The sequence below is a fragment of the Somniosus microcephalus genome, chromosome 21, assembly GCF_052327205.1.
Source record: "Somniosus microcephalus isolate GS21.2 chromosome 21, FLI_Smic_1.0, whole genome shotgun sequence".
Taxonomy (NCBI): domain Eukaryota; kingdom Metazoa; phylum Chordata; class Chondrichthyes; order Squaliformes; family Somniosidae; genus Somniosus; species Somniosus microcephalus.
Window position 1 is genome coordinate 7,054,214 of NC_141007.1, and position 18,132 is coordinate 7,072,345.

At 46.2% G+C, this 18,132-nt stretch overlaps 1 protein-coding gene across 1 annotated transcript in view; it reads left to right on the top strand.

Annotated features, from left to right (window-relative positions):
- slc38a12 (solute carrier family 38 member 12) overlaps nucleotides 1-18,132 on the top strand; it is a 303,056-nt gene that overhangs the window by 86,027 nt on the left and 198,897 nt on the right. The window contains exon 6 of the mRNA XM_085963226.1: nucleotides 1,061-1,141. Coding sequence (XP_085819352.1) covers nucleotides 1,061-1,141 — 81 coding nt within the window. The remainder of the gene's footprint in view (nucleotides 1-1,060; nucleotides 1,142-18,132) is intronic.

Below are 18,132 nucleotides of genomic sequence, written 5' to 3' on the forward strand. Positions count from 1 at the left end.
CTATTTGAAGAAGAGCAAGGGAGTTCCCCCAGTGTCCTGGCCAATATTTATCCCTCAACCAACATGAAAAAAACCCAGATTATCTGGTCATTTATATCATTTACTGTCTGTGTGCAAATTGGCTGCAGTGTTTCCTACATTAAAACAGTGACTGCACATCAAAAGTACTTAATTGACTGTAAAGCACTTGGGACATCCTGAGGTCATGAAAGGCGCTATATAAATGCAAGTCTTCCTTTTCTTTACAATGTCAGCTGACATGGGAACCAGGAAGGAAAGTTGGCTGGTCAGCAGTTTAGTGGGAAACAGTTCATTGGAGCAGGAGGAGGGCCTCATGGACAAAATGAGCTTGGAAAGGGCCTGGGGGAGATGGGAGAGAAACTAGAGACCAATGTCGGTTCAGGGCTTGAGCAGGGGAAACCTGGGGAGGGAGGTTCGGCTTGATGGGCCTGGGAAAGGGGAAGGAGCTGAGGCAGCTGAACAGTGGTCTGAATCTTACTCAACAGTTCACCCACTTGCATATTGAAGTTCATTTTTATAGGACCATAGGAGTTTACTGAGATTGAACTATCTCAGTATGGCATCAGCTGCAAGTTACACCAGTATACACTGAGCTTGTGAATCCAAGATGTTAATTTAAATTAGAAGCAGTGATAGACCCATCACTGATCCCTGGTGTTGTGTTCTGCACTTCTCCCCACTTCCATAGTATGTGCCTCCTGCTTTCAACCCATCAGCTAGTTTTCTCCATTCCTTGGTTAGTATTTGGGCCCTGTCCTCTAAGCGTGGATCTAGGCAAACTATGTTACCGGGACCTTTCCACTGTGCACGTCGGATTGTGGAGCACTGGCGAAGCTTCGTTATGCAGGCTTTGTTTCGTGGTTTCAATGTGCAGACGAATAAGACTAAACACTGTGGGAATCTGACTGTGTTTGTTGGTTTGGCCATTGATTTGCAGGATATTTAACTTGTTCTAAACATTACAACTGACAATTCAATAATCCTTTCCACTATTTGAGTCTGTGCACTAACAATCCTATTGCCTGGTTTTTATGCCTAGAAAGAACCAACACGCACGATGCCTTTGACATTGTGGAACGAATAGAAATGGGTCAGATGGCCTCCATGTTCTTCAATAAAGGTGAGATTTACGCCATAATGCCTTCAGTCTTCTGAACGGCTGTTGTTTAGTACATGTTTAAATAATGAAAAGTTTATGCTGCATTCGCCAATCCCTGGTGGTGGTGGGCATGCTACAATTGGCCTCAGCACCCTAGCCCTGGGAGAGGGGAAATCGGCCCATGTTGACCACAGTCTTGTGTGTGTGTGTGTGTGTCCGAGGTTCGTGAGTATTTGAAGTCGAGGCACAGAAGCTGATGCTTTTAGGAGAAGAGGAGGTGAGAGAGTCCACAGTACATTAGGAATGGATAGTTTTGAGTCTTTCCTAACCACCTTAGATTATTTTGGCGCTCATATCTTAGATGACTCTTGTGGGCGAGTCCTATTCTCCCCTTGAGATAGAGGTAAGCTTTCAGTAACAAACCGCAAACCCTGTCTGGTAATTGCTTATGCCTACTGGACATGTAGGAAAAGGGCAATGGAATGGGACTAAGTCGGTAGCTCTCCAAGAGCTAGTGCTGACACATTGTGCTGTAAACTTCTATGAAAAACTAGAGTTTTCAAAGCCAGTCTTGTGCATAGAACTAACCTGTGATGTAGTTTGTGTAAGAATTTATTTTGGAGAAATGGTTGGATACAATGCTAAATATCACTACATAACAGTTACTCAGTAATGGAAGTTATTGTAAGTATTTTCTGTAAGGTTCAATAACGTGCAACTAGCTTCAGAGTATTTTGATATCTGACCAAAGGGTTGATATTTATAAATAATTTATAAGTAATGTAAGGCAATGCAGATCTAATTTAATCGATATTCACATCAACTGGTGGCTCAGAATGTTAAGACAAGGAGCCAGCAACAAGCCTATTGGGAGTTTGAGCTGGGTTCACTGGTTCCACATATTACAGCTGAATACATTTCTGTCGGGAACAGACGTTTCCACAGGCAATGAATACAGATAGACTGTAGCTGACTGACCCAGTTTATAGTCTTGCAAGGAGTGTACTCAGTTGATCAGTTTGTTACTTGCTTTGTAAACTAATTAATTGTGTGTATTGCTGAACTGTTGTAATGCGATGTGATCTAATATCTGAAACCTTTAAGCCAGTTGTCATGATGCAAAATGTCTAATTATGGCACAAGCGAGTGGCTATGTTGGCGACTGTGTCTGAGACCATTTGAGGAATCATTCAAAAAAATATGTTCGAGCAAACCTGCTTGTCTGACATCCAATCCTGGATAGAAACATAGAAGATAGGAGCAGGAGTAGGCCATTCGGCCCCTCAAGCCTGCTCCGCCATTCAATGCGATCATGGCTGATCATCCAAATTCAATACCCTGTCCCTGCTTTCTCCCCATACCCCTTGATCCCTTTAGCCTTAAGAAATATATCCAACTCCTTCTTAAATATACTTAAAGCTGGGGAGCCCCGCGTTGCGAGGGCAATTTTGGGGCGCTTGGTCTCCCTGCCCCTGTGTCCCCCCCCCCTCCCTGTCATGTCCTCTCCCTGTCCTATCCCTCCCTCCCCTCCCCTCCCCTCGCCCACCCCCACCCCCGCTCCCCCATTCCCCTCTGTCCCTCTCTCCGGCCCCTCCCCCTGCCTAGCACCTGAGGTCCGGAGCTGAGGTCCCCCGCGTATGGCGCGGCTGATGGACGGCCGCTGTGGGCGGGTGGGCGGCGCATGCGTGGTCAGTGGGCAATTTTGGGGCGCTTGGTCTCCCTGCCCCTGTGTGTCCCCCCTCTCCCTGTCATGTCCTCCCCCTCCCCTCCCCTCCCCTCGCCTCCCCCACTCCCCTCTGTCCCTCTCTCCGGCCCCTCCCCCTGCCTAGCGCCTGAGGTCCGGAGCTGAGGTCCCCCGCGTATCGCGCGGCTGCTGGACGGCCGCTGTGGGCGGGTGGCGCATGTGCGGTCAGTGCGGGCGGCGCGAGCGCCCCGCGATTTCCCGAGGCTCCCCCCCCCCCCCCCCCCCCCCCGCGATTTCCCGAGGCTCCCGCCCCCCCCCCCCGCGATTTCCAGAGGCTCTCCCCCCCCCCCCCACCCCCTATTAAATTGTTATTTAATTCCCTAACACATCATTAAAATATTTACCTTAGTTCCCTAACACACAAAGTGTGGGGGAAAAAATTGTGAAAAATCAAGATGGCGGCCACTCACCTCGGTTCAGAAGGATAAGGCCCCCACACACACGCACCGATTGGTCGACCGGTCAGGTCACCGAAGCGTAGGATTGGTCAATCGTCGAGTCACTCGACACTCAACTGTAGGAAGGAACCCGCCATCCGATTGGTCGACCTCGACGTCACACGGTTGCTAATGAGCGGAACGCTGAACGTTTTTGGGATACCGCGGGCGGGATTTTTGTCCGGCCGAAACGTAAATACACCTATGACCGGTCCGGAATCGCAAGCTTTCTTTTGAGGCGACGCGCGCGTCGGTACGCTCTAACTTTCAAACGTATAGAGAACGGACAGACAGACATCGGGACAGACAGAAGAGCCGCTTTATATATATATATATAGACTAGCTGGGGGTGCCCGGCGGTGCCGAGGCTTTTTCGAGGGCATGTTGTTGTTGGAAGAGAGAGCGAGAGACTGGGGGTAAGAGAGAGAGCGCGACTGGGGGGGAAGAGAGCGCGACTGGGGGGGGGAAGAGAGCGCGACTGGGGGGGGGAAGAGAGCGCGACTGGGGGGGGGAAGAGAGCGCGACTGGGGGGGGAAGAGAGCGCGACTGGGGGGGGGAAGAGAGCGCGACTGGGGGGGGGAAGAGAGCGCGACTGGGGGGGGGAAGAGAGCGCGACTGGGGGGGGGAAGAGAGCGCGACTGGGGGGGGGGGAAGAGAGCGCGACTGGGGGGGGGGAAGAGAGCGCGACTGGGGGGGGGAAGAGAGCGCGACTGGGGGGGGAAGAGAGCGCGACTGGGGGGGGGGAAGAGAGCGCGACTGGCCGCTTTATATATATATATTGGCCTCTACTGCCTTCTGTGGTAGAGAATTCCACAGGTTCACCACTCTCTGGGTGAAGAAATTCCTCCTCATCTCTGTCCTAAATGGCTTACCCCTTAGACTGTGACCCCTGGTTCTGGACTCCCCGACCATCGGGAACATCCTTCCTGCATTTAGTCTGTCCAGTCCTGTCAGAATTTTATAAGTTTCAATGAGATCCCCTCTCATTCTTCTAAACTCCAGCGAGTATAAGCCCAATCGACCCAATCTCTCTTCATACGTCATTCCTGCCATCCCAGGTATTAGCCTGGTGAATCTTTGCTGAACTCCTTCCATGGCAAGAACATCCTTCCTCAGATAAGGTGACCAAAACTGCACACAGTACTCAAGGTGTGGTCTCACCAAGGCCCTGTACAACTGCAGCAAGACATCCTTGTTCCTGTACTCAAACCCTCTCGCTACGAAGTCCAACATGCCATTTGCCGCCTTAATCGCCTGCTGCTCTTGCATGCTTACCTTCAGCAACTGGTGCACAAGGGCACCCAGGTCTCGTTGCATTTCCCCTTCTCCCAATCTATTGCCATTCAGATAACCTGCCTTCCTGTTTTTGACACCAAAGTCGATAACCTCACATTTATCCACGTTATATTGCATCTGCCATGCTTCTGCCCAATCACCCAACCTGTCCAAATCATCCTGGAGTTTCTCGGCATCCTCCTCACAGCACACACGCCCACCCAGCTTTGTGTCTTCTGCAAACTTGGAGATATTACATCTAGTTCCCTCGTCTAGATCATTAATATATATTGTGAATAGCTGGGGTCCAAGGACTGATCCCTGCGGTACCCCACTAGTCACTGCCTGCCACTCGGAAAAAGACCTGTTTCCAGATGAGCTGCAATTAAACATTGTGAAGACTGAAGCCATTGTCTTTGGCCCACGCCACAAACTCTGTTCCCTGACCTACAGCCTCATGCTGAACCAGATGAAAGCCTCAACGTCTTATTTGACCCTGAGCTGTGATTCTGACCCCAACCCCATATCTTCTCCATCACCGAGACCGTCTACTTCCAACTCTGTAACATCGCCTGTCTCTGCCCCTGCTTCAGCCCGCCCGCTGCTAAAACCCTTTTCCATGCTTTTGTTACCTCCAGACTCGACTATTCCAACACTGTCCTGACTGGCCTCCCATTTTGCACCCTCCTTAAACTTCACCTCATCCAAAGTTCTGCCCACACTCAAACTTGCACCAAGCTCTGATCTTCCATCCTTGTGCTCGCTGACGTATGTTTGGCTCCCGGTCTCTCAATGCCTCGATTTTTAAATTCTCATCTTTGTGTATAAATCCCTCCATGGCTTTCCCCCTCCCTACCGCCCCTACAGCCCTTCGAAATCTCTACACTCCTCCAACTCTCGCCTGTTGTGCATGCCCCTTCCTTTGCCCCCATTATTGGTGACCGTGCCTTCAACTGTCTCGGCCCTAAGCTCTGGAATTCCCTCCCTCACAAAAATCACAGAAACCCCACAATGCAGATAGAGGCCATTTCGGCCCATCGAGCCTGCACCGACACATATCCCACCCGATCCCCGTAACCCCTACACCAACACATATCCCACCCTATCCCCATTACCCCATGTATTTAATCCCCCTAACACTAAGGGTCAATTTATCATAGCCAATCAACCTAACCCGCACATCTTTGGCCTGTGGGAGGAAACCGGAGCACCCGGAGGAAACCCACGCAAAGTTTTCCCCTCGATTCCCATTGACTTCAATTTTACTAGGGCTCCTTGATGCCACACTCTTGTCAAATGCTGCCTTGATGTCAAGGGCAGTCACTCCGCTCACCAGGAATTCAGCTTTTGTCCATGTTTGGACCAAGGCTGTAATGAGATCTGGAGCAGTGTGGTCCTCGCAGCACCCAAACTGGGCATCAGTGAGCAGGTTATTGGTGAGTAAGTCAAGTGGACTGGGGCATGTGTGGGTGGCCAGTGAAATCTAATGTATCTGCATCATTACCCCTTGTATTTCACAAAGGCACTGCTGCAGTACCACTTTGCAGCTGTGTTTGATCTCTGTTTTGGACTTAGTGAGCTTAAAGCAGATGTTTTTCCCCATTGGAGGATGCCACCGGCACCCCTTACCCTGTAAAGCAATGTTCTGGAATGTGACTGCTGCTGTCACAAGTGAGCGCTGGGAGTGCAGCCAAGGACCAATAGGAGCTCTTCGTTGGATGTGGCCACCACTGGCGAGAGGATGCAGGCGCATGCTACCCTCGAGGACTCCAAAACCAACCCTTAATATTCATATACATCACACTTCCTATTGACCATTTCTATTCCAACATGCTCTGTCAACATTTTTAAGTGAAATTGCTTGTGTAATTGTGTCATGCTGTAGTTACACCTGCATCTCTGCCTTCCTTTTCCACTCCCAGTGGAGGTCTTGTATCGCCAGTGGTGAGAGTGCAAGGACATCATGACACGTTTGCACAGGCAGTTTCCATTAGACAAGGGAATTTATAATGGAAGTAGAAAAATGAAGGCAGAAGATTTTAAAATGGGGACTAAAATACATCTACCATCCCTTGTCCAGTTATCCCCCAACATCTAACCTCACTTCACCTGAAGACAGCACTTGGAGTTAATTCCTTGTTTGCAGCACCATGGGAGATGGACATACCTGTATCTAACCTGGAGCATTTCAAGATTGTTGTCTTGTTTCCTTTAGATTGTCATTTCTAATTGGATTTTAAGTTGCAGCTGTGGTCATTCTCCTGGGCCCTTCCAGCTTTTTGCTTCAGAGTTCCATGTAATAAATGTTAAATGAAACTGGAGGAATGACGGCCATAACTTTTCTAATTCCTAGTATTGGAATATAATCAACAAATGGGCTTAGTCCTTCAATGATTGATTCGGTTTACTTCAGATCAGGTTTGTGAGCTGTACAGGTGCTTTCATGAAATTGATAAACTGGTTTCAGCAAAAGGCTTCTAGTTTTGAGGAATTAAACATAGGCCCCTCAAGCCTGCTCCGCCATTCAATGAGATCATGGCTGATCTTTGACTTCAACAGCGGACCTAACTGGGGACTGGAGCAGAGGCAGGAAATAGAGTGCGGGCTGAGAGGGGCCCAAACTCACTGAGCAGCGGAGCGAGAGAGAAAAAAAATCAAGGAGTGAGGTCGCAGGACAGCAGGTAGGTGACTGGTTGGTTTGTCTCTAAGCTAGTGCAGTGTTCTAAACTAAGAGCTGGGGAACAATAACTAATACTTTATTAAATTAATAACTTAACTAGATAAATTAATTAATAACTCTAAATAATCTCTTGATTATAAACTTTATTTTAATTAACCATGTAAATAAAAAACTCTAGAGATGGTACAGCAGGCTATGTGTTGGGACTGTAGGATGTGGGAGTTTGTGGACAGCGAGACTGTCCCGGATTCCCACATCAGGAAATGTCTCTGCCTTCAGTCACTCCGGCTCAGTCACTGAGCTGGAGTGTGAGTTAGAGACACTCCGACACATAAGGGAGGGGGAGGAATTTCTGGACAGTTTTATCCAGAATACAGTCACACCCCAGAGGAAAGCACAGGTTCAGGAAGGGGAGGGTGTGACTGCGAGGGAGACAGGTAGCAGGGACCCGAGAGGTTGAGAAGGAGGTTCCGCAGACACTGGTCCTGTCCAACAGGTACAATGTACTTGCTACCTGTGAGGACAAGGAGAGAGACTGCAGGGCGGACAGCCACAATGCAGACCAAGGCACCATGGCTCAGAAGGCTGTCCCGGGGGGTGGGGGGGAAGAGCAGAATAGAAATGTGTTAGTGATCAGGGACTCTTATAATTAGGGGGATTGATAGCCTCCTCTGCAGCCAAGAACGAGAATCCCGAAGGATGTGTTCCCTACCCGGTGTCAGGGTAAGGGATATCTCACGGTGGCTGGAGAGGAATTTGGAAAGGGTGGGGGTAAATCCAGTTGTTGTCCATGTCGGAACAAACGACATAGGTAGGAACAGGGAGGAGGTCCTGCTGAAGGAGTATCAGGAGTTAGGAGCGAAATTAAAAAGCAGGACCTCGAGGGTTATTACCTGAGCCACATGCAAATTGGCATAGAAGTGGTCAGATCAGGAGAATTAACACGTGGCTAAGGGCTGGTGTGGGACAGAGGGGTTCCTTTTCAATACTGGGACAGGAAGGAGCTGCCTCGATGGGACGGGCTCCACCTAAACTGGGATGGCACTCATATCCTAGTGGAAAGGGTAAATAGGGAGGTGGCAAAGGCTTTAAACTAGTAGGATGGGGAGAGGGATCTACAAGAAACTAAATCAGCCTAATTATAAACACAACAGGAAAGGAGAGCATAGGAAAGAGTAAAGTAAGGGAGGATATTGATGGCCAGGGAATAAATGGAGTTATAGAGCAGGAGTGTAAAAAGATGGTTAAAAATAAAGTGAAAGGAACTGCTATTAAAATGAGTTAAACTGTCTGTACAGCAATGCACAGTATCCGTAATAAAACAGGGGAGCTGGAGGCAATCGTGCGTTGTGAAGAACCAGACATAGGGATTACCGAGACATGGCTACAGAAAAATCAGGACTGGGAATTAAACATTGCAGGTATAACATATTTAGAAAAGATAGAGAGGGAAAAAGGGGAGGTAGAGTAGCTGTACTTATTAATGATAACATAATGACAGTAGAAAAAAGTGACTTGGCTATTAGCCAAACAAATAGAATCTATGTGGATAGAAATAAAAGATAATAAAGGATCAATCACACTAATAGGCGTAGTCTACAGGCCACCTTAGTAGTGGAAGGGAGGTGGAGGAAGAGGAATGCAAACAAATTAGGGAAATGAGTAAAAAACATAGAATAATAATCGTGGGGGATTTCAACTACCCTGATATTAATTGGACAGAAGAGGTAAAATAGGTAAAGGCGATAAGGGAATGGAGTTCCTACAATGTGTGCAGGACTCCTTTCTAACCCAATATGTAGAAGGCCCAATAAGGGAGGATTTACTATTGGATCTAGTAATGGGGAATGAACCTGAGCAGATAAGAGAAGTAAAAGTAGGGGAACATCTAGGCAATAGTGACCATAATATAATACGCTTTAAAATAATAATTGAGAAGGATATAAGTATGACGAAGGCCAGGGTAATAGATTGGAGAAAAGCTGATTTTATGGAGCTGATAATGGAACTTGGGAAAATAAAATGGATAACAATATTGGCAAACAATGGCATAGAACAGCAATGGGAAACATTTAAAACAGTGATCAACAGAGTCCAGGAAAAATATATTCCACTAAAACGAGAACAAGCTAAACACTAATGAGACACCATGGATGAATAAAGGCATATGGGGAAAAATTGAGGGTAAGGAAAGAAGCATACTTATTAAGTACATGGACAGCAGGGGAGAGCATAAGGGAAAATACGAAGAGACTAGGAAAGAAGTCAAAAATAATTAGGAAGGCAAAGAGGAACTGATATTAAATTATCAAGGAACATAAAACTAAATAGTAAAATATTTTACAGGCACATCAATTTAAAAAAAAAAAAAAAAGGTTGGGATGGGAATAGGACCACTAAGGGATGGACAGGATAATACCACAGGTAGTGATAGAGAGATGGCAGAAATATTAAATAATTACTTTGCCTCAGTATTTACCAAGGAGATAAAACAGGGTGGACATGGCATTGGATCATGAGATTAGTAATGAAATAACTGCAATGAAAATAAAGAGGAGATATATTCTAATCAAACTCGGAGGATAAAAACCCTGGTCTGGATGGATTACATCTGCGTATTTTAAAAGAATCTAGGGAAGAGTTAGCAGAGGCATTACTACACGTATTTAATAATTCATTAGAAAAAGGTGTAGTGCCAGAGGTCTAGTGGATAGCTAACGTAATACCGATATTTAAGAAGGGGGATAGAACATATCCAGGGAATTATAGACCAGTCAGCTTAACATTGGTGGTAGAAAAAATAATGGAATCCGTACTAAAGGAGAAAATAGAAGAATATCTAGAAACCAGAAATATAATAATGGATTTCAAAAGGAATTTCTTGCTTGACCAACCTCATTGAATTTTTTAAAGAGGTAACAGAGAATAGACAAGGGTAATGCAGTAGATGTAATTTATCTAGATTTTCAAAAGGCCTCCGATAAGGTGCCACATAATAGACTAATAAGGTCAGAGAATGTGGAGTCAGGGGACAAGTAGCAGAATGGATAGCTAGCTGGCTTCAAGACCAAGCAGAGCGTGGGAGTAAAGGGTAGCTATTCACAGTGGCAGAAGGTGGGTAGTGGTGTTCCACAAGGATCAGTGCTGGGACCACTGTTGTTCACAATTTATATTAACGATTTAGACTTTGGAATCAAAAACATAATTTTTAAATTTGCGTACGGCACCAAATTGGCGGGGATAGTCAATACTGAGGAGGACTGCAACAAATTACAGGAGGACATTAATAAATTTGCAGAATGGGCAAATAATTGGCAAATGAAGTTCAACACGTGAGGTATTACATTTTGGGAGGAAGAATAGGGAGGTCACTTGGACGGTGAGAGTCTAGGTGGGGTAGAGAAACAAAGGGATCTCGGAGTACAAATATACAAATCACAAAGTAGCGACACAGGTTAACAAGGCCATAAAAAAGCAAACCAAGCACTAGGGTTTATTTCTAGAGGGATAGAATTGAAAAGTAGTGAATTATGCTAAATCTGTATCGAACCTTGGTTAGACCACACTGTTTACAGTTCTGGTCGCCATATTATAAAAAGGATATAGAGGCACTGGAGAGTGTGCACACAAGATTTATAAGGATGATACCAGAATTGCGAGGGTATACCTATCCGGAAAGGATGAACAGGCTGGGTCTCTTCGCTTGAGAACATAACATAAGAACATGGAGCAGGAATAGGCCACTTGGCCCCTCGAGCCTGCTCCGCCATTCAGTAAGATCATGGCTGATCTTGGGCTCAAAGCCACTTCCCCGCCTGCTCTCCATAACCCTTCACTCCCTTATCTTGCAAAAATTTGTCTATCTCCACCTTGAATGTATTTAATGACCCAGCCTCCACAACTCTGGGGCAGAGAATTCCACAGATTTACAACCCTCACAGAAGAAATTCCTCCTCATCTCAGTTCTAAAAGAGCGACCCTTTATTCTAAATCTATGCCCCTGCGTTCTAGATTTCCCCACGAGGGAAAACATCCTCTCTGCATCTACTTTGTCGTGCCCTCTCAGTATCTTATATGTTTCAATAAGATCACCTCTCGTTCTTCTAAATTCCAATGAGTATAGGCCCAGCCTGCTCAACCTTTCCTCATAAGTCAACCCCCTCATCTCTGGAATTAACCTCGTGAATCGTCTCTGAACTGCCTCCAATGCAAGTCTATCCTTCCTTAAAGGAGCTGGGTGGTGGTGTTCCACAAGGATCAGTGCTGGGACCACTGTTGTTCACCAATACCTTGTACAGTTATAGCAGGACTTCCCTGCTTTTATACTCCAACCCCTTTGAAATAAAGGCCAACATTCCATTTGCCTTTTTGATTACTTGCTGTACCTGCATGCTAACTTTTTGTGTTTCATGTACAAGGACCTCCAGGTCCCTCTGAACTGTAGCATTTTGTAATCTCTCTCCATTTAAATAATTTGCTTTTTTATTTTTCCTGCCAAAGTGGATAACCTTGCACTTTCCCACGTTATACTCCATCTGCCAAATATTTGCCCACTCACCTTAGCCTGTCTATATCCCTTTGCAGGTTATTTGAGCCCTCTGCAAAACTTGCTTTCCCACCCATCTTTGGCTACACTACACTCGGACCCATCATCCAAGTTATTAATGTAGATTGTAAATAGTTGAGGCCCCAGCACCGATCCTTGTGGCACCCCACTAGTTACCGTTTGCCAACTGGAAAATGACCCATTTACCCCGACTCTCTGCTTTCTGTTAGTTAGCCAGTTCTCTATCCATGCTAATATATATTACCCCCAATTCTGTGAGATCTTATCTTATGCAGTAAGCTTTTATGTGGCACCTTATCGAATGCCTTCTGGAAATCCAAATACACCACATCCACTGGTTCACCCTTGTCCACCCTGCTTGTTACCTCAAAGAACTCCAGCAAGTTTGTTAAACATGATTTCCCTTTTAGAAAACCATGCTGACTCTGCTTGACTGCATTATGATTTTCCAAATGCCCTGCTACTGCTTCCCTAATGAAGGACTCCAGTATTTTCCCAACGACAGATGTTAGGCTAACTGGTCTATAGTTTCCTGCTTTCTGTCTCCCTCCTTTCTTAAATAGGGGTGTGACATTAGTGGTTTTCCAATTCGATGGGACCTCTCCAGTGTCCAGGGAATTTTGGTATATTGCAACCAATGCATCCACTATCTCTGCAGCCACTTCTTTTAAGACCTTGGGATGCAGGCCATCTGGTCCAGGGGACTTGTTGTCTTTTAGTCCCATTATTTTACCAAGTACTATTTCCTTAGTGATAGTGATTGTCTTTAGTTCCCCCCTCCCTGTGGCCCCTTGATTATCCATTATTGGGATGTTGTTCGTGTCTTCTACAGTGAAGACGGATACAGAATATTTGTTCAGAGTCTCTGCCATTTCCCCATTCTCCATTATTAATTCCCCAGTCTCATCCTCTAAGGGACCAGCGTTTACTTTAGCTACCCTCTTCCTTTTTATATACCTGTTGAAGCTCTTACTATCTCTTTTTTAATGTTTCTTGCCAGTTTACTCTCATAATTCATCTCTTTCTTTTTTTAGTCATCCTTTGCTGGTTTAAAAAAATTTCCCAATCCTCTGGTCTCCCACCAATCTTGGCAACATTGTATGCCTTCATTTTCAATTTGATACCATCCTTTACTTCCTTAGTTAGCCACGGATGGTGTTCCCTTCTCTTGAAATCTTTCTTTCTCACTGGAATATATTTTTGTTGAGTTATGAAATATCTCCTTAAATGTCCGCCACTTATCATTTCAACTGTCTTGCCCTTTAATTTATTTTTCCAGTCCACTTTAGCCAGTTTTGCCCTGGCTAAAGGCTGAGGGGTGACCTAATTGAGGTCTTTAAAATTATGAAAAGTTTTGATAGAGTAGAAACTGAGAGAGTGTTTCCACTTGTGGGGAAGAGCATAACTAGAGGCCATCAATATAAGATAGTCACCAAAAAACCCAATAGAGAATTCAGAAGAAACTTCTTTACCCAGCGAGTGGTGAGAATGTGGAACTCGCTACCACAGGGAGTGGTTGAAGCGAATTGTATAGATGCATTTAAGGGGAGGCTGGACAAGCATATGATGGAGAAGGTAATAGAGGGTTATGCTGATAGATTTAGATGAGGAAAGACGGGAGGAAGCTCGAGTGGAGCATAAATGCCGGCACGGACTGGTTGGTCCGAATGGCCTGTTTCTGTGCCGGAGATCCTATGTAACTCCACTTTCCCGCCTGATCGCCTTATCCCTTGATTCCCCTAGAGTCTAAAAATCAATCTATCTCAACCTTGAATATACTCAAACAATTCAGCATCCACAGCCTTTTGGGGGAGAGATTCACAACCCTCTGAGTGAAGAAATTCCTCTTCATCTCCGTCTTAAATGGCCGACCCCTTATCCTGAGACTCTCCAGCCAGGGAAAAAACCTCTTGGCATCTACCCTGTCAAGCCCCCTCAGAATCTTGCGTTTCAATGAGATCACCTCTCATTTTCTAAACTCCAGAGAGCATCAGCTCAATATCTCCTCATAGGACAATCCCCTTATCCCAGGAATCAATCTAGTGAACCTTCGTTGTACCTCCAAGGCAACTATACCTTCCTCAGATAAGGAGACCAAAACTGTGCAGTTTTCCAGGTGTGGTCTCACCAAGGCCCTGTACAATTGGAGCAAGACTTCCTTGCTCTTATACTCCAACCCCCTTGCAATAAAGGCCAACATGCCATATGCCTTCCTATTGCTTGCTGTACCTGCACGCTAACTGTATTTCCTGCATGAGGACAACTATATCTCTGAACATCAACATTTAATAGTTTCTCACCATTTAAAAAATATTCTGTTTTCCTATTCTTCCTGCCAAAGTGAATAACCTCACGTTTCTCCACATATACTCTATCTGCCACCTTTATTGCCCACTCGCTTAACCTGTCTATAACCCTTTGCAGGCTCTTTGTGTCCTCCTTGCAGCTTACTGTCCCACCTAACTTTGTATCATCAGCAAATTTGGATATATTGCACTCAGTCCCTTCAGCTAAGTCATTAATATAGATTGAGAATAGTGAGGCACAAGCGCTGATTCCTTGTCATCCCCCAATTAACCCTAACACAGGAATCGAGAACTTAAGCCTTTATTTTTTACATAACTGTTCATTTAGCAATAACTCTAATGGAGTTACTGGAACTATTGATTATAGATTGAAGTGGAGTGTTAATTTTGTTTTAATATACTGAATAAGGAGCATGTGGCAAGCAATGAGAGATGTTCCTTGAGGGCTGCTCATCTGTTTCATTAACGTTAGCAGAGCTGAATTTAACACACTTCACACTATCTGGTATAACTCTGTTTTGAATTGCTGTGAATAGATTCCTGCTTGTGCTGAGATATGATGATGGAGTTATTACCAATTCAGGTCTGCTGTAAATGCCTTCTCGGGGTGAATGGTGTCTCCTATAAGTGTCGGATCATTTTACTTTCAGGAGAGTTAACTGCCCCCGTATCTGCTTGTATGATCGTGTAACCTGGGGTGTGATGATAACTCTGTGACCTGCACCACGTTTTTTTTGTGTGATGACCGGTCATGGAGCTGGAATATTAACGCCCACCTTCAGACAGGAGTCAGCCATGGCTCAGTGGGTAGCACTCTCATCTCTGAGTCCAGAAGATTGTGGGTTCAAGTCCCACTCCCTAGTCTTGAGCACAAACGTCTAGGCTGACACTTCAGTGCAGTACTGAGGGAGCGCTGCACTGTCAGATGTGCCGTTTTTCGAATGAGACGTTAATCAGAGGTCCTGTCTGCTCACTCGGGTCGACGTAAAAATCCCATAGCACTATTTCGAAGAAGTGCAGAGGAGTTACCCCTGGCATCCTGGCCAATATTTATCCCTCAATCAGCATCACTGTTTGTGGGAGCTTACTGTACATAAATTGGCTGCTGTGTTTCCTACATTGCAACAGTGGCTACATTTCAAAAAAAGTACTTCATTGGCTGTAAAGCGCTTTGGGGTGACCTGAGGTCGTGAAAGATGCTGTATAATTGCAAGTCTTTTTCTTTCTTTCCCCTTTCCACAGATTCTGCCTGACCTGTTGACTGTTTCCAACATTTTATTTTTATTTCAGTTATTAAGACTGCTTGATTTCTCTCCCGAACCATATTCAAAAGACACAAAGGGCTCCAATTGGCACCAGAATGGTACTAGTTGTTAAATCAGAGAGCTACAAAAACGGCAACCAGTTCTGAAATACATTTTTGGATTTGGTGTTGCACCAATTTTCATGCCCAGCCTCCAAAGGTCAAGATTTGGCTCCTCAGTTACATATGTACCAGCATTTTCACACATCCCTACAAATGTACAACCCAATATTTAACAAGCACCCAAACGTTTTCACTAAAATAAAGGAAACACTGTCTGCAACAGGTGGCTGTGGGAGCAGGAACCATTCTTCTTTCTTGGAAGTAGGGTGGCTGGGGCAATCTTGCGCACTTCTAGTCTGCACTGTACTAACCACTCGCACCAGTATCCAAGGTACATTTTGGATCCGAGTGTCTGCTCGTTCAGTGTGTTCACTTAAGCGGATCGATTGAAGATGGATGTTTCTGGTCTGGGATATCTCCTGTTTATGGGATACATTTATGCAATCTTGAATGTCTTGTAAAATGGATGTTTTTTTTATTAGCAATTGTAGAGTTTGCTAACAGTCAGAAAGATCACGATGCGAGTCTAAATGCTATTTCTTGTCCTTGAAAGCGGGGGGGTGGGACTGAGCACGACTGCTCTTTCAAAGAGCCAGCACCGGCACGACGGGCCGAATGGCCGCCTTTTTGTGTTGCAAGTTTCGATGAACTTGTTTCCTTTATTTTAGTGAAAAAGTTTGAGTGCTTTTTAAATATTGGATTGCATATTTGTAGGGATGTGTGAAAATGCTGGTGGATGAGGCACTGCAGGATCTTGACCGACCTGGTCGTCTTGTACTCCTGTCACTCGAGCCAAAACTATACCTTTGGTGCAATACCAAATCCAAAAATGTAGAACTGGCTGCCATTTTTGTAGCTCTGATTTAACAACTAGTACCATCCTGGTGCCACTTGGAGCCCTTTGTGTCTTTTGAATTTGGTTTGAAATCCTGGCCATTCCGACGAGTTGCTTGCATGCACCATCGTTTGTTTGTGTCTTGGTCATTTCTGGTGTTGCATCAATTTTCATACTCCAATTTGTTTCCTGATGCAGCTTGCCCAGTTAGGATCCTGTTGTGGTAATTTTGCTTTGTCCAGCCGCCCCACAGTCCGTACAGTGGAAGGCAGCAGTCCCCGAATTAAATGATCGAGCCGCACTGCTCCCGACTCAGTGGCATTTTAGGGCTGCTGCTCAATGTTAGTGCTATAAAGGGAAGTTTTGTTTTGTTCTATTCGTCGTTGTCAGCCCAGAACCCACGTTGTTTAAAACGGGTGCAGTCATTGCTCTTCTCTTCTCCTTAGGCAGTCCCTCGGAACCGAGGATGACTTGCTTCCACACTAAAAATGAGTTCTCAGGTGACTGATGAGTCCAATGCGGGACCAACATCCTCTGTCACAGGTGGGGCAGACGGTGGTTGAAGGGGCGGGTGGGTGGGGTGCTTGGGTTGACGTGCGCTGCCTGCGCTTGGCTTCCGCTTGCTCCCGGCGAAGAGACTCGAGGTGCTCGGCGCCTTCCCGGATGCTTCTCCTCCACTTTGTGCGGTCTTGGGCCAGGGATTCCCAGGTGTCGGTGGGGATGTTGCACTTTTTCAAGGAGGCTTTGAGGGTGTCCTTGAAGCGTTTCCTCTGCCCACCTGGGGCTCTCTTGCCATGTCGGAGCTCCGAGTAGAGCGCTTGTTTTGGGAGTCTCGTATCGGGCATGCGGACAATGTGGCCCGTCCATCGGAGCTGATTGAGCGTGGTCAAAGCTTCAATGCTGGGGATGTTGGCCTGAGCAAGAACACTGACGTTGGTGCGCCTGTCCTGCCAATGGATTTGCACAATCTTGCGGAGGCAGTGTTGGTGATACCTCGCCAGTGCTTTGAGGTGCCTGCTGTACATGGTCCATGTCTCTGAGGCATACAGCAGGGCGGGTATCACTGCTGCTCTGTAGACCATGAATTTAGTGCCGGGTTTGAGGTCCTGGTCTTCAAACACACACTTCCTCAGGCGACCGAAGGCTGCACTGGCACACTGAAGGCGGTGTTGGACTTCGTCGTCGACGTCTGCCTTTGTTGACGGTAGGCTCCCAAGGTATGGAAATTAGTCCACATTGTCCAAGGCCTTGTCATGGATTTTGATCATCCTCCGCCTGCTTCACACGACATGCAAGCCGTGATCCTGACCAACGGTTCCACCACAGACCCAATTCACGTACGAACCGGGGTCAAGCAAGGCTGTGTCATCGCACCAACGCTCTTCTCAATCTTCCTTGCTGCAATGCTCCATCTCACCGCTGGAGTGGAGCTAATTTACAGAACAAACGGGAAACTGTTCAACCTCCGTCGCCTCCAGTCCAGATCCAAGGTCGTCCCATCCTCTGTCGTCGAATTACAGTATGCAGACGACGCTTGCATCTGCGCTCACTCGGAGGCCGAACTCCAAACCATCGTCAACACCTTCACCGAAGCTTATGAGAGCATGGTCCTTACACTAAGCATCCGTAAGACAGGTCCTCTACCAACCTGCCCCCGCCACACAGTACTGTCCCCCGATGATCAAAATCTGCAGTCATTGCTATAGAAACATAGAAACATAGAAGATAGGAGCAGGAGTAGGCCCTTCGAGCCTGCTCCGCCATTCAATGAGATCATGGCTGATCATCCAAATTCAGTACCC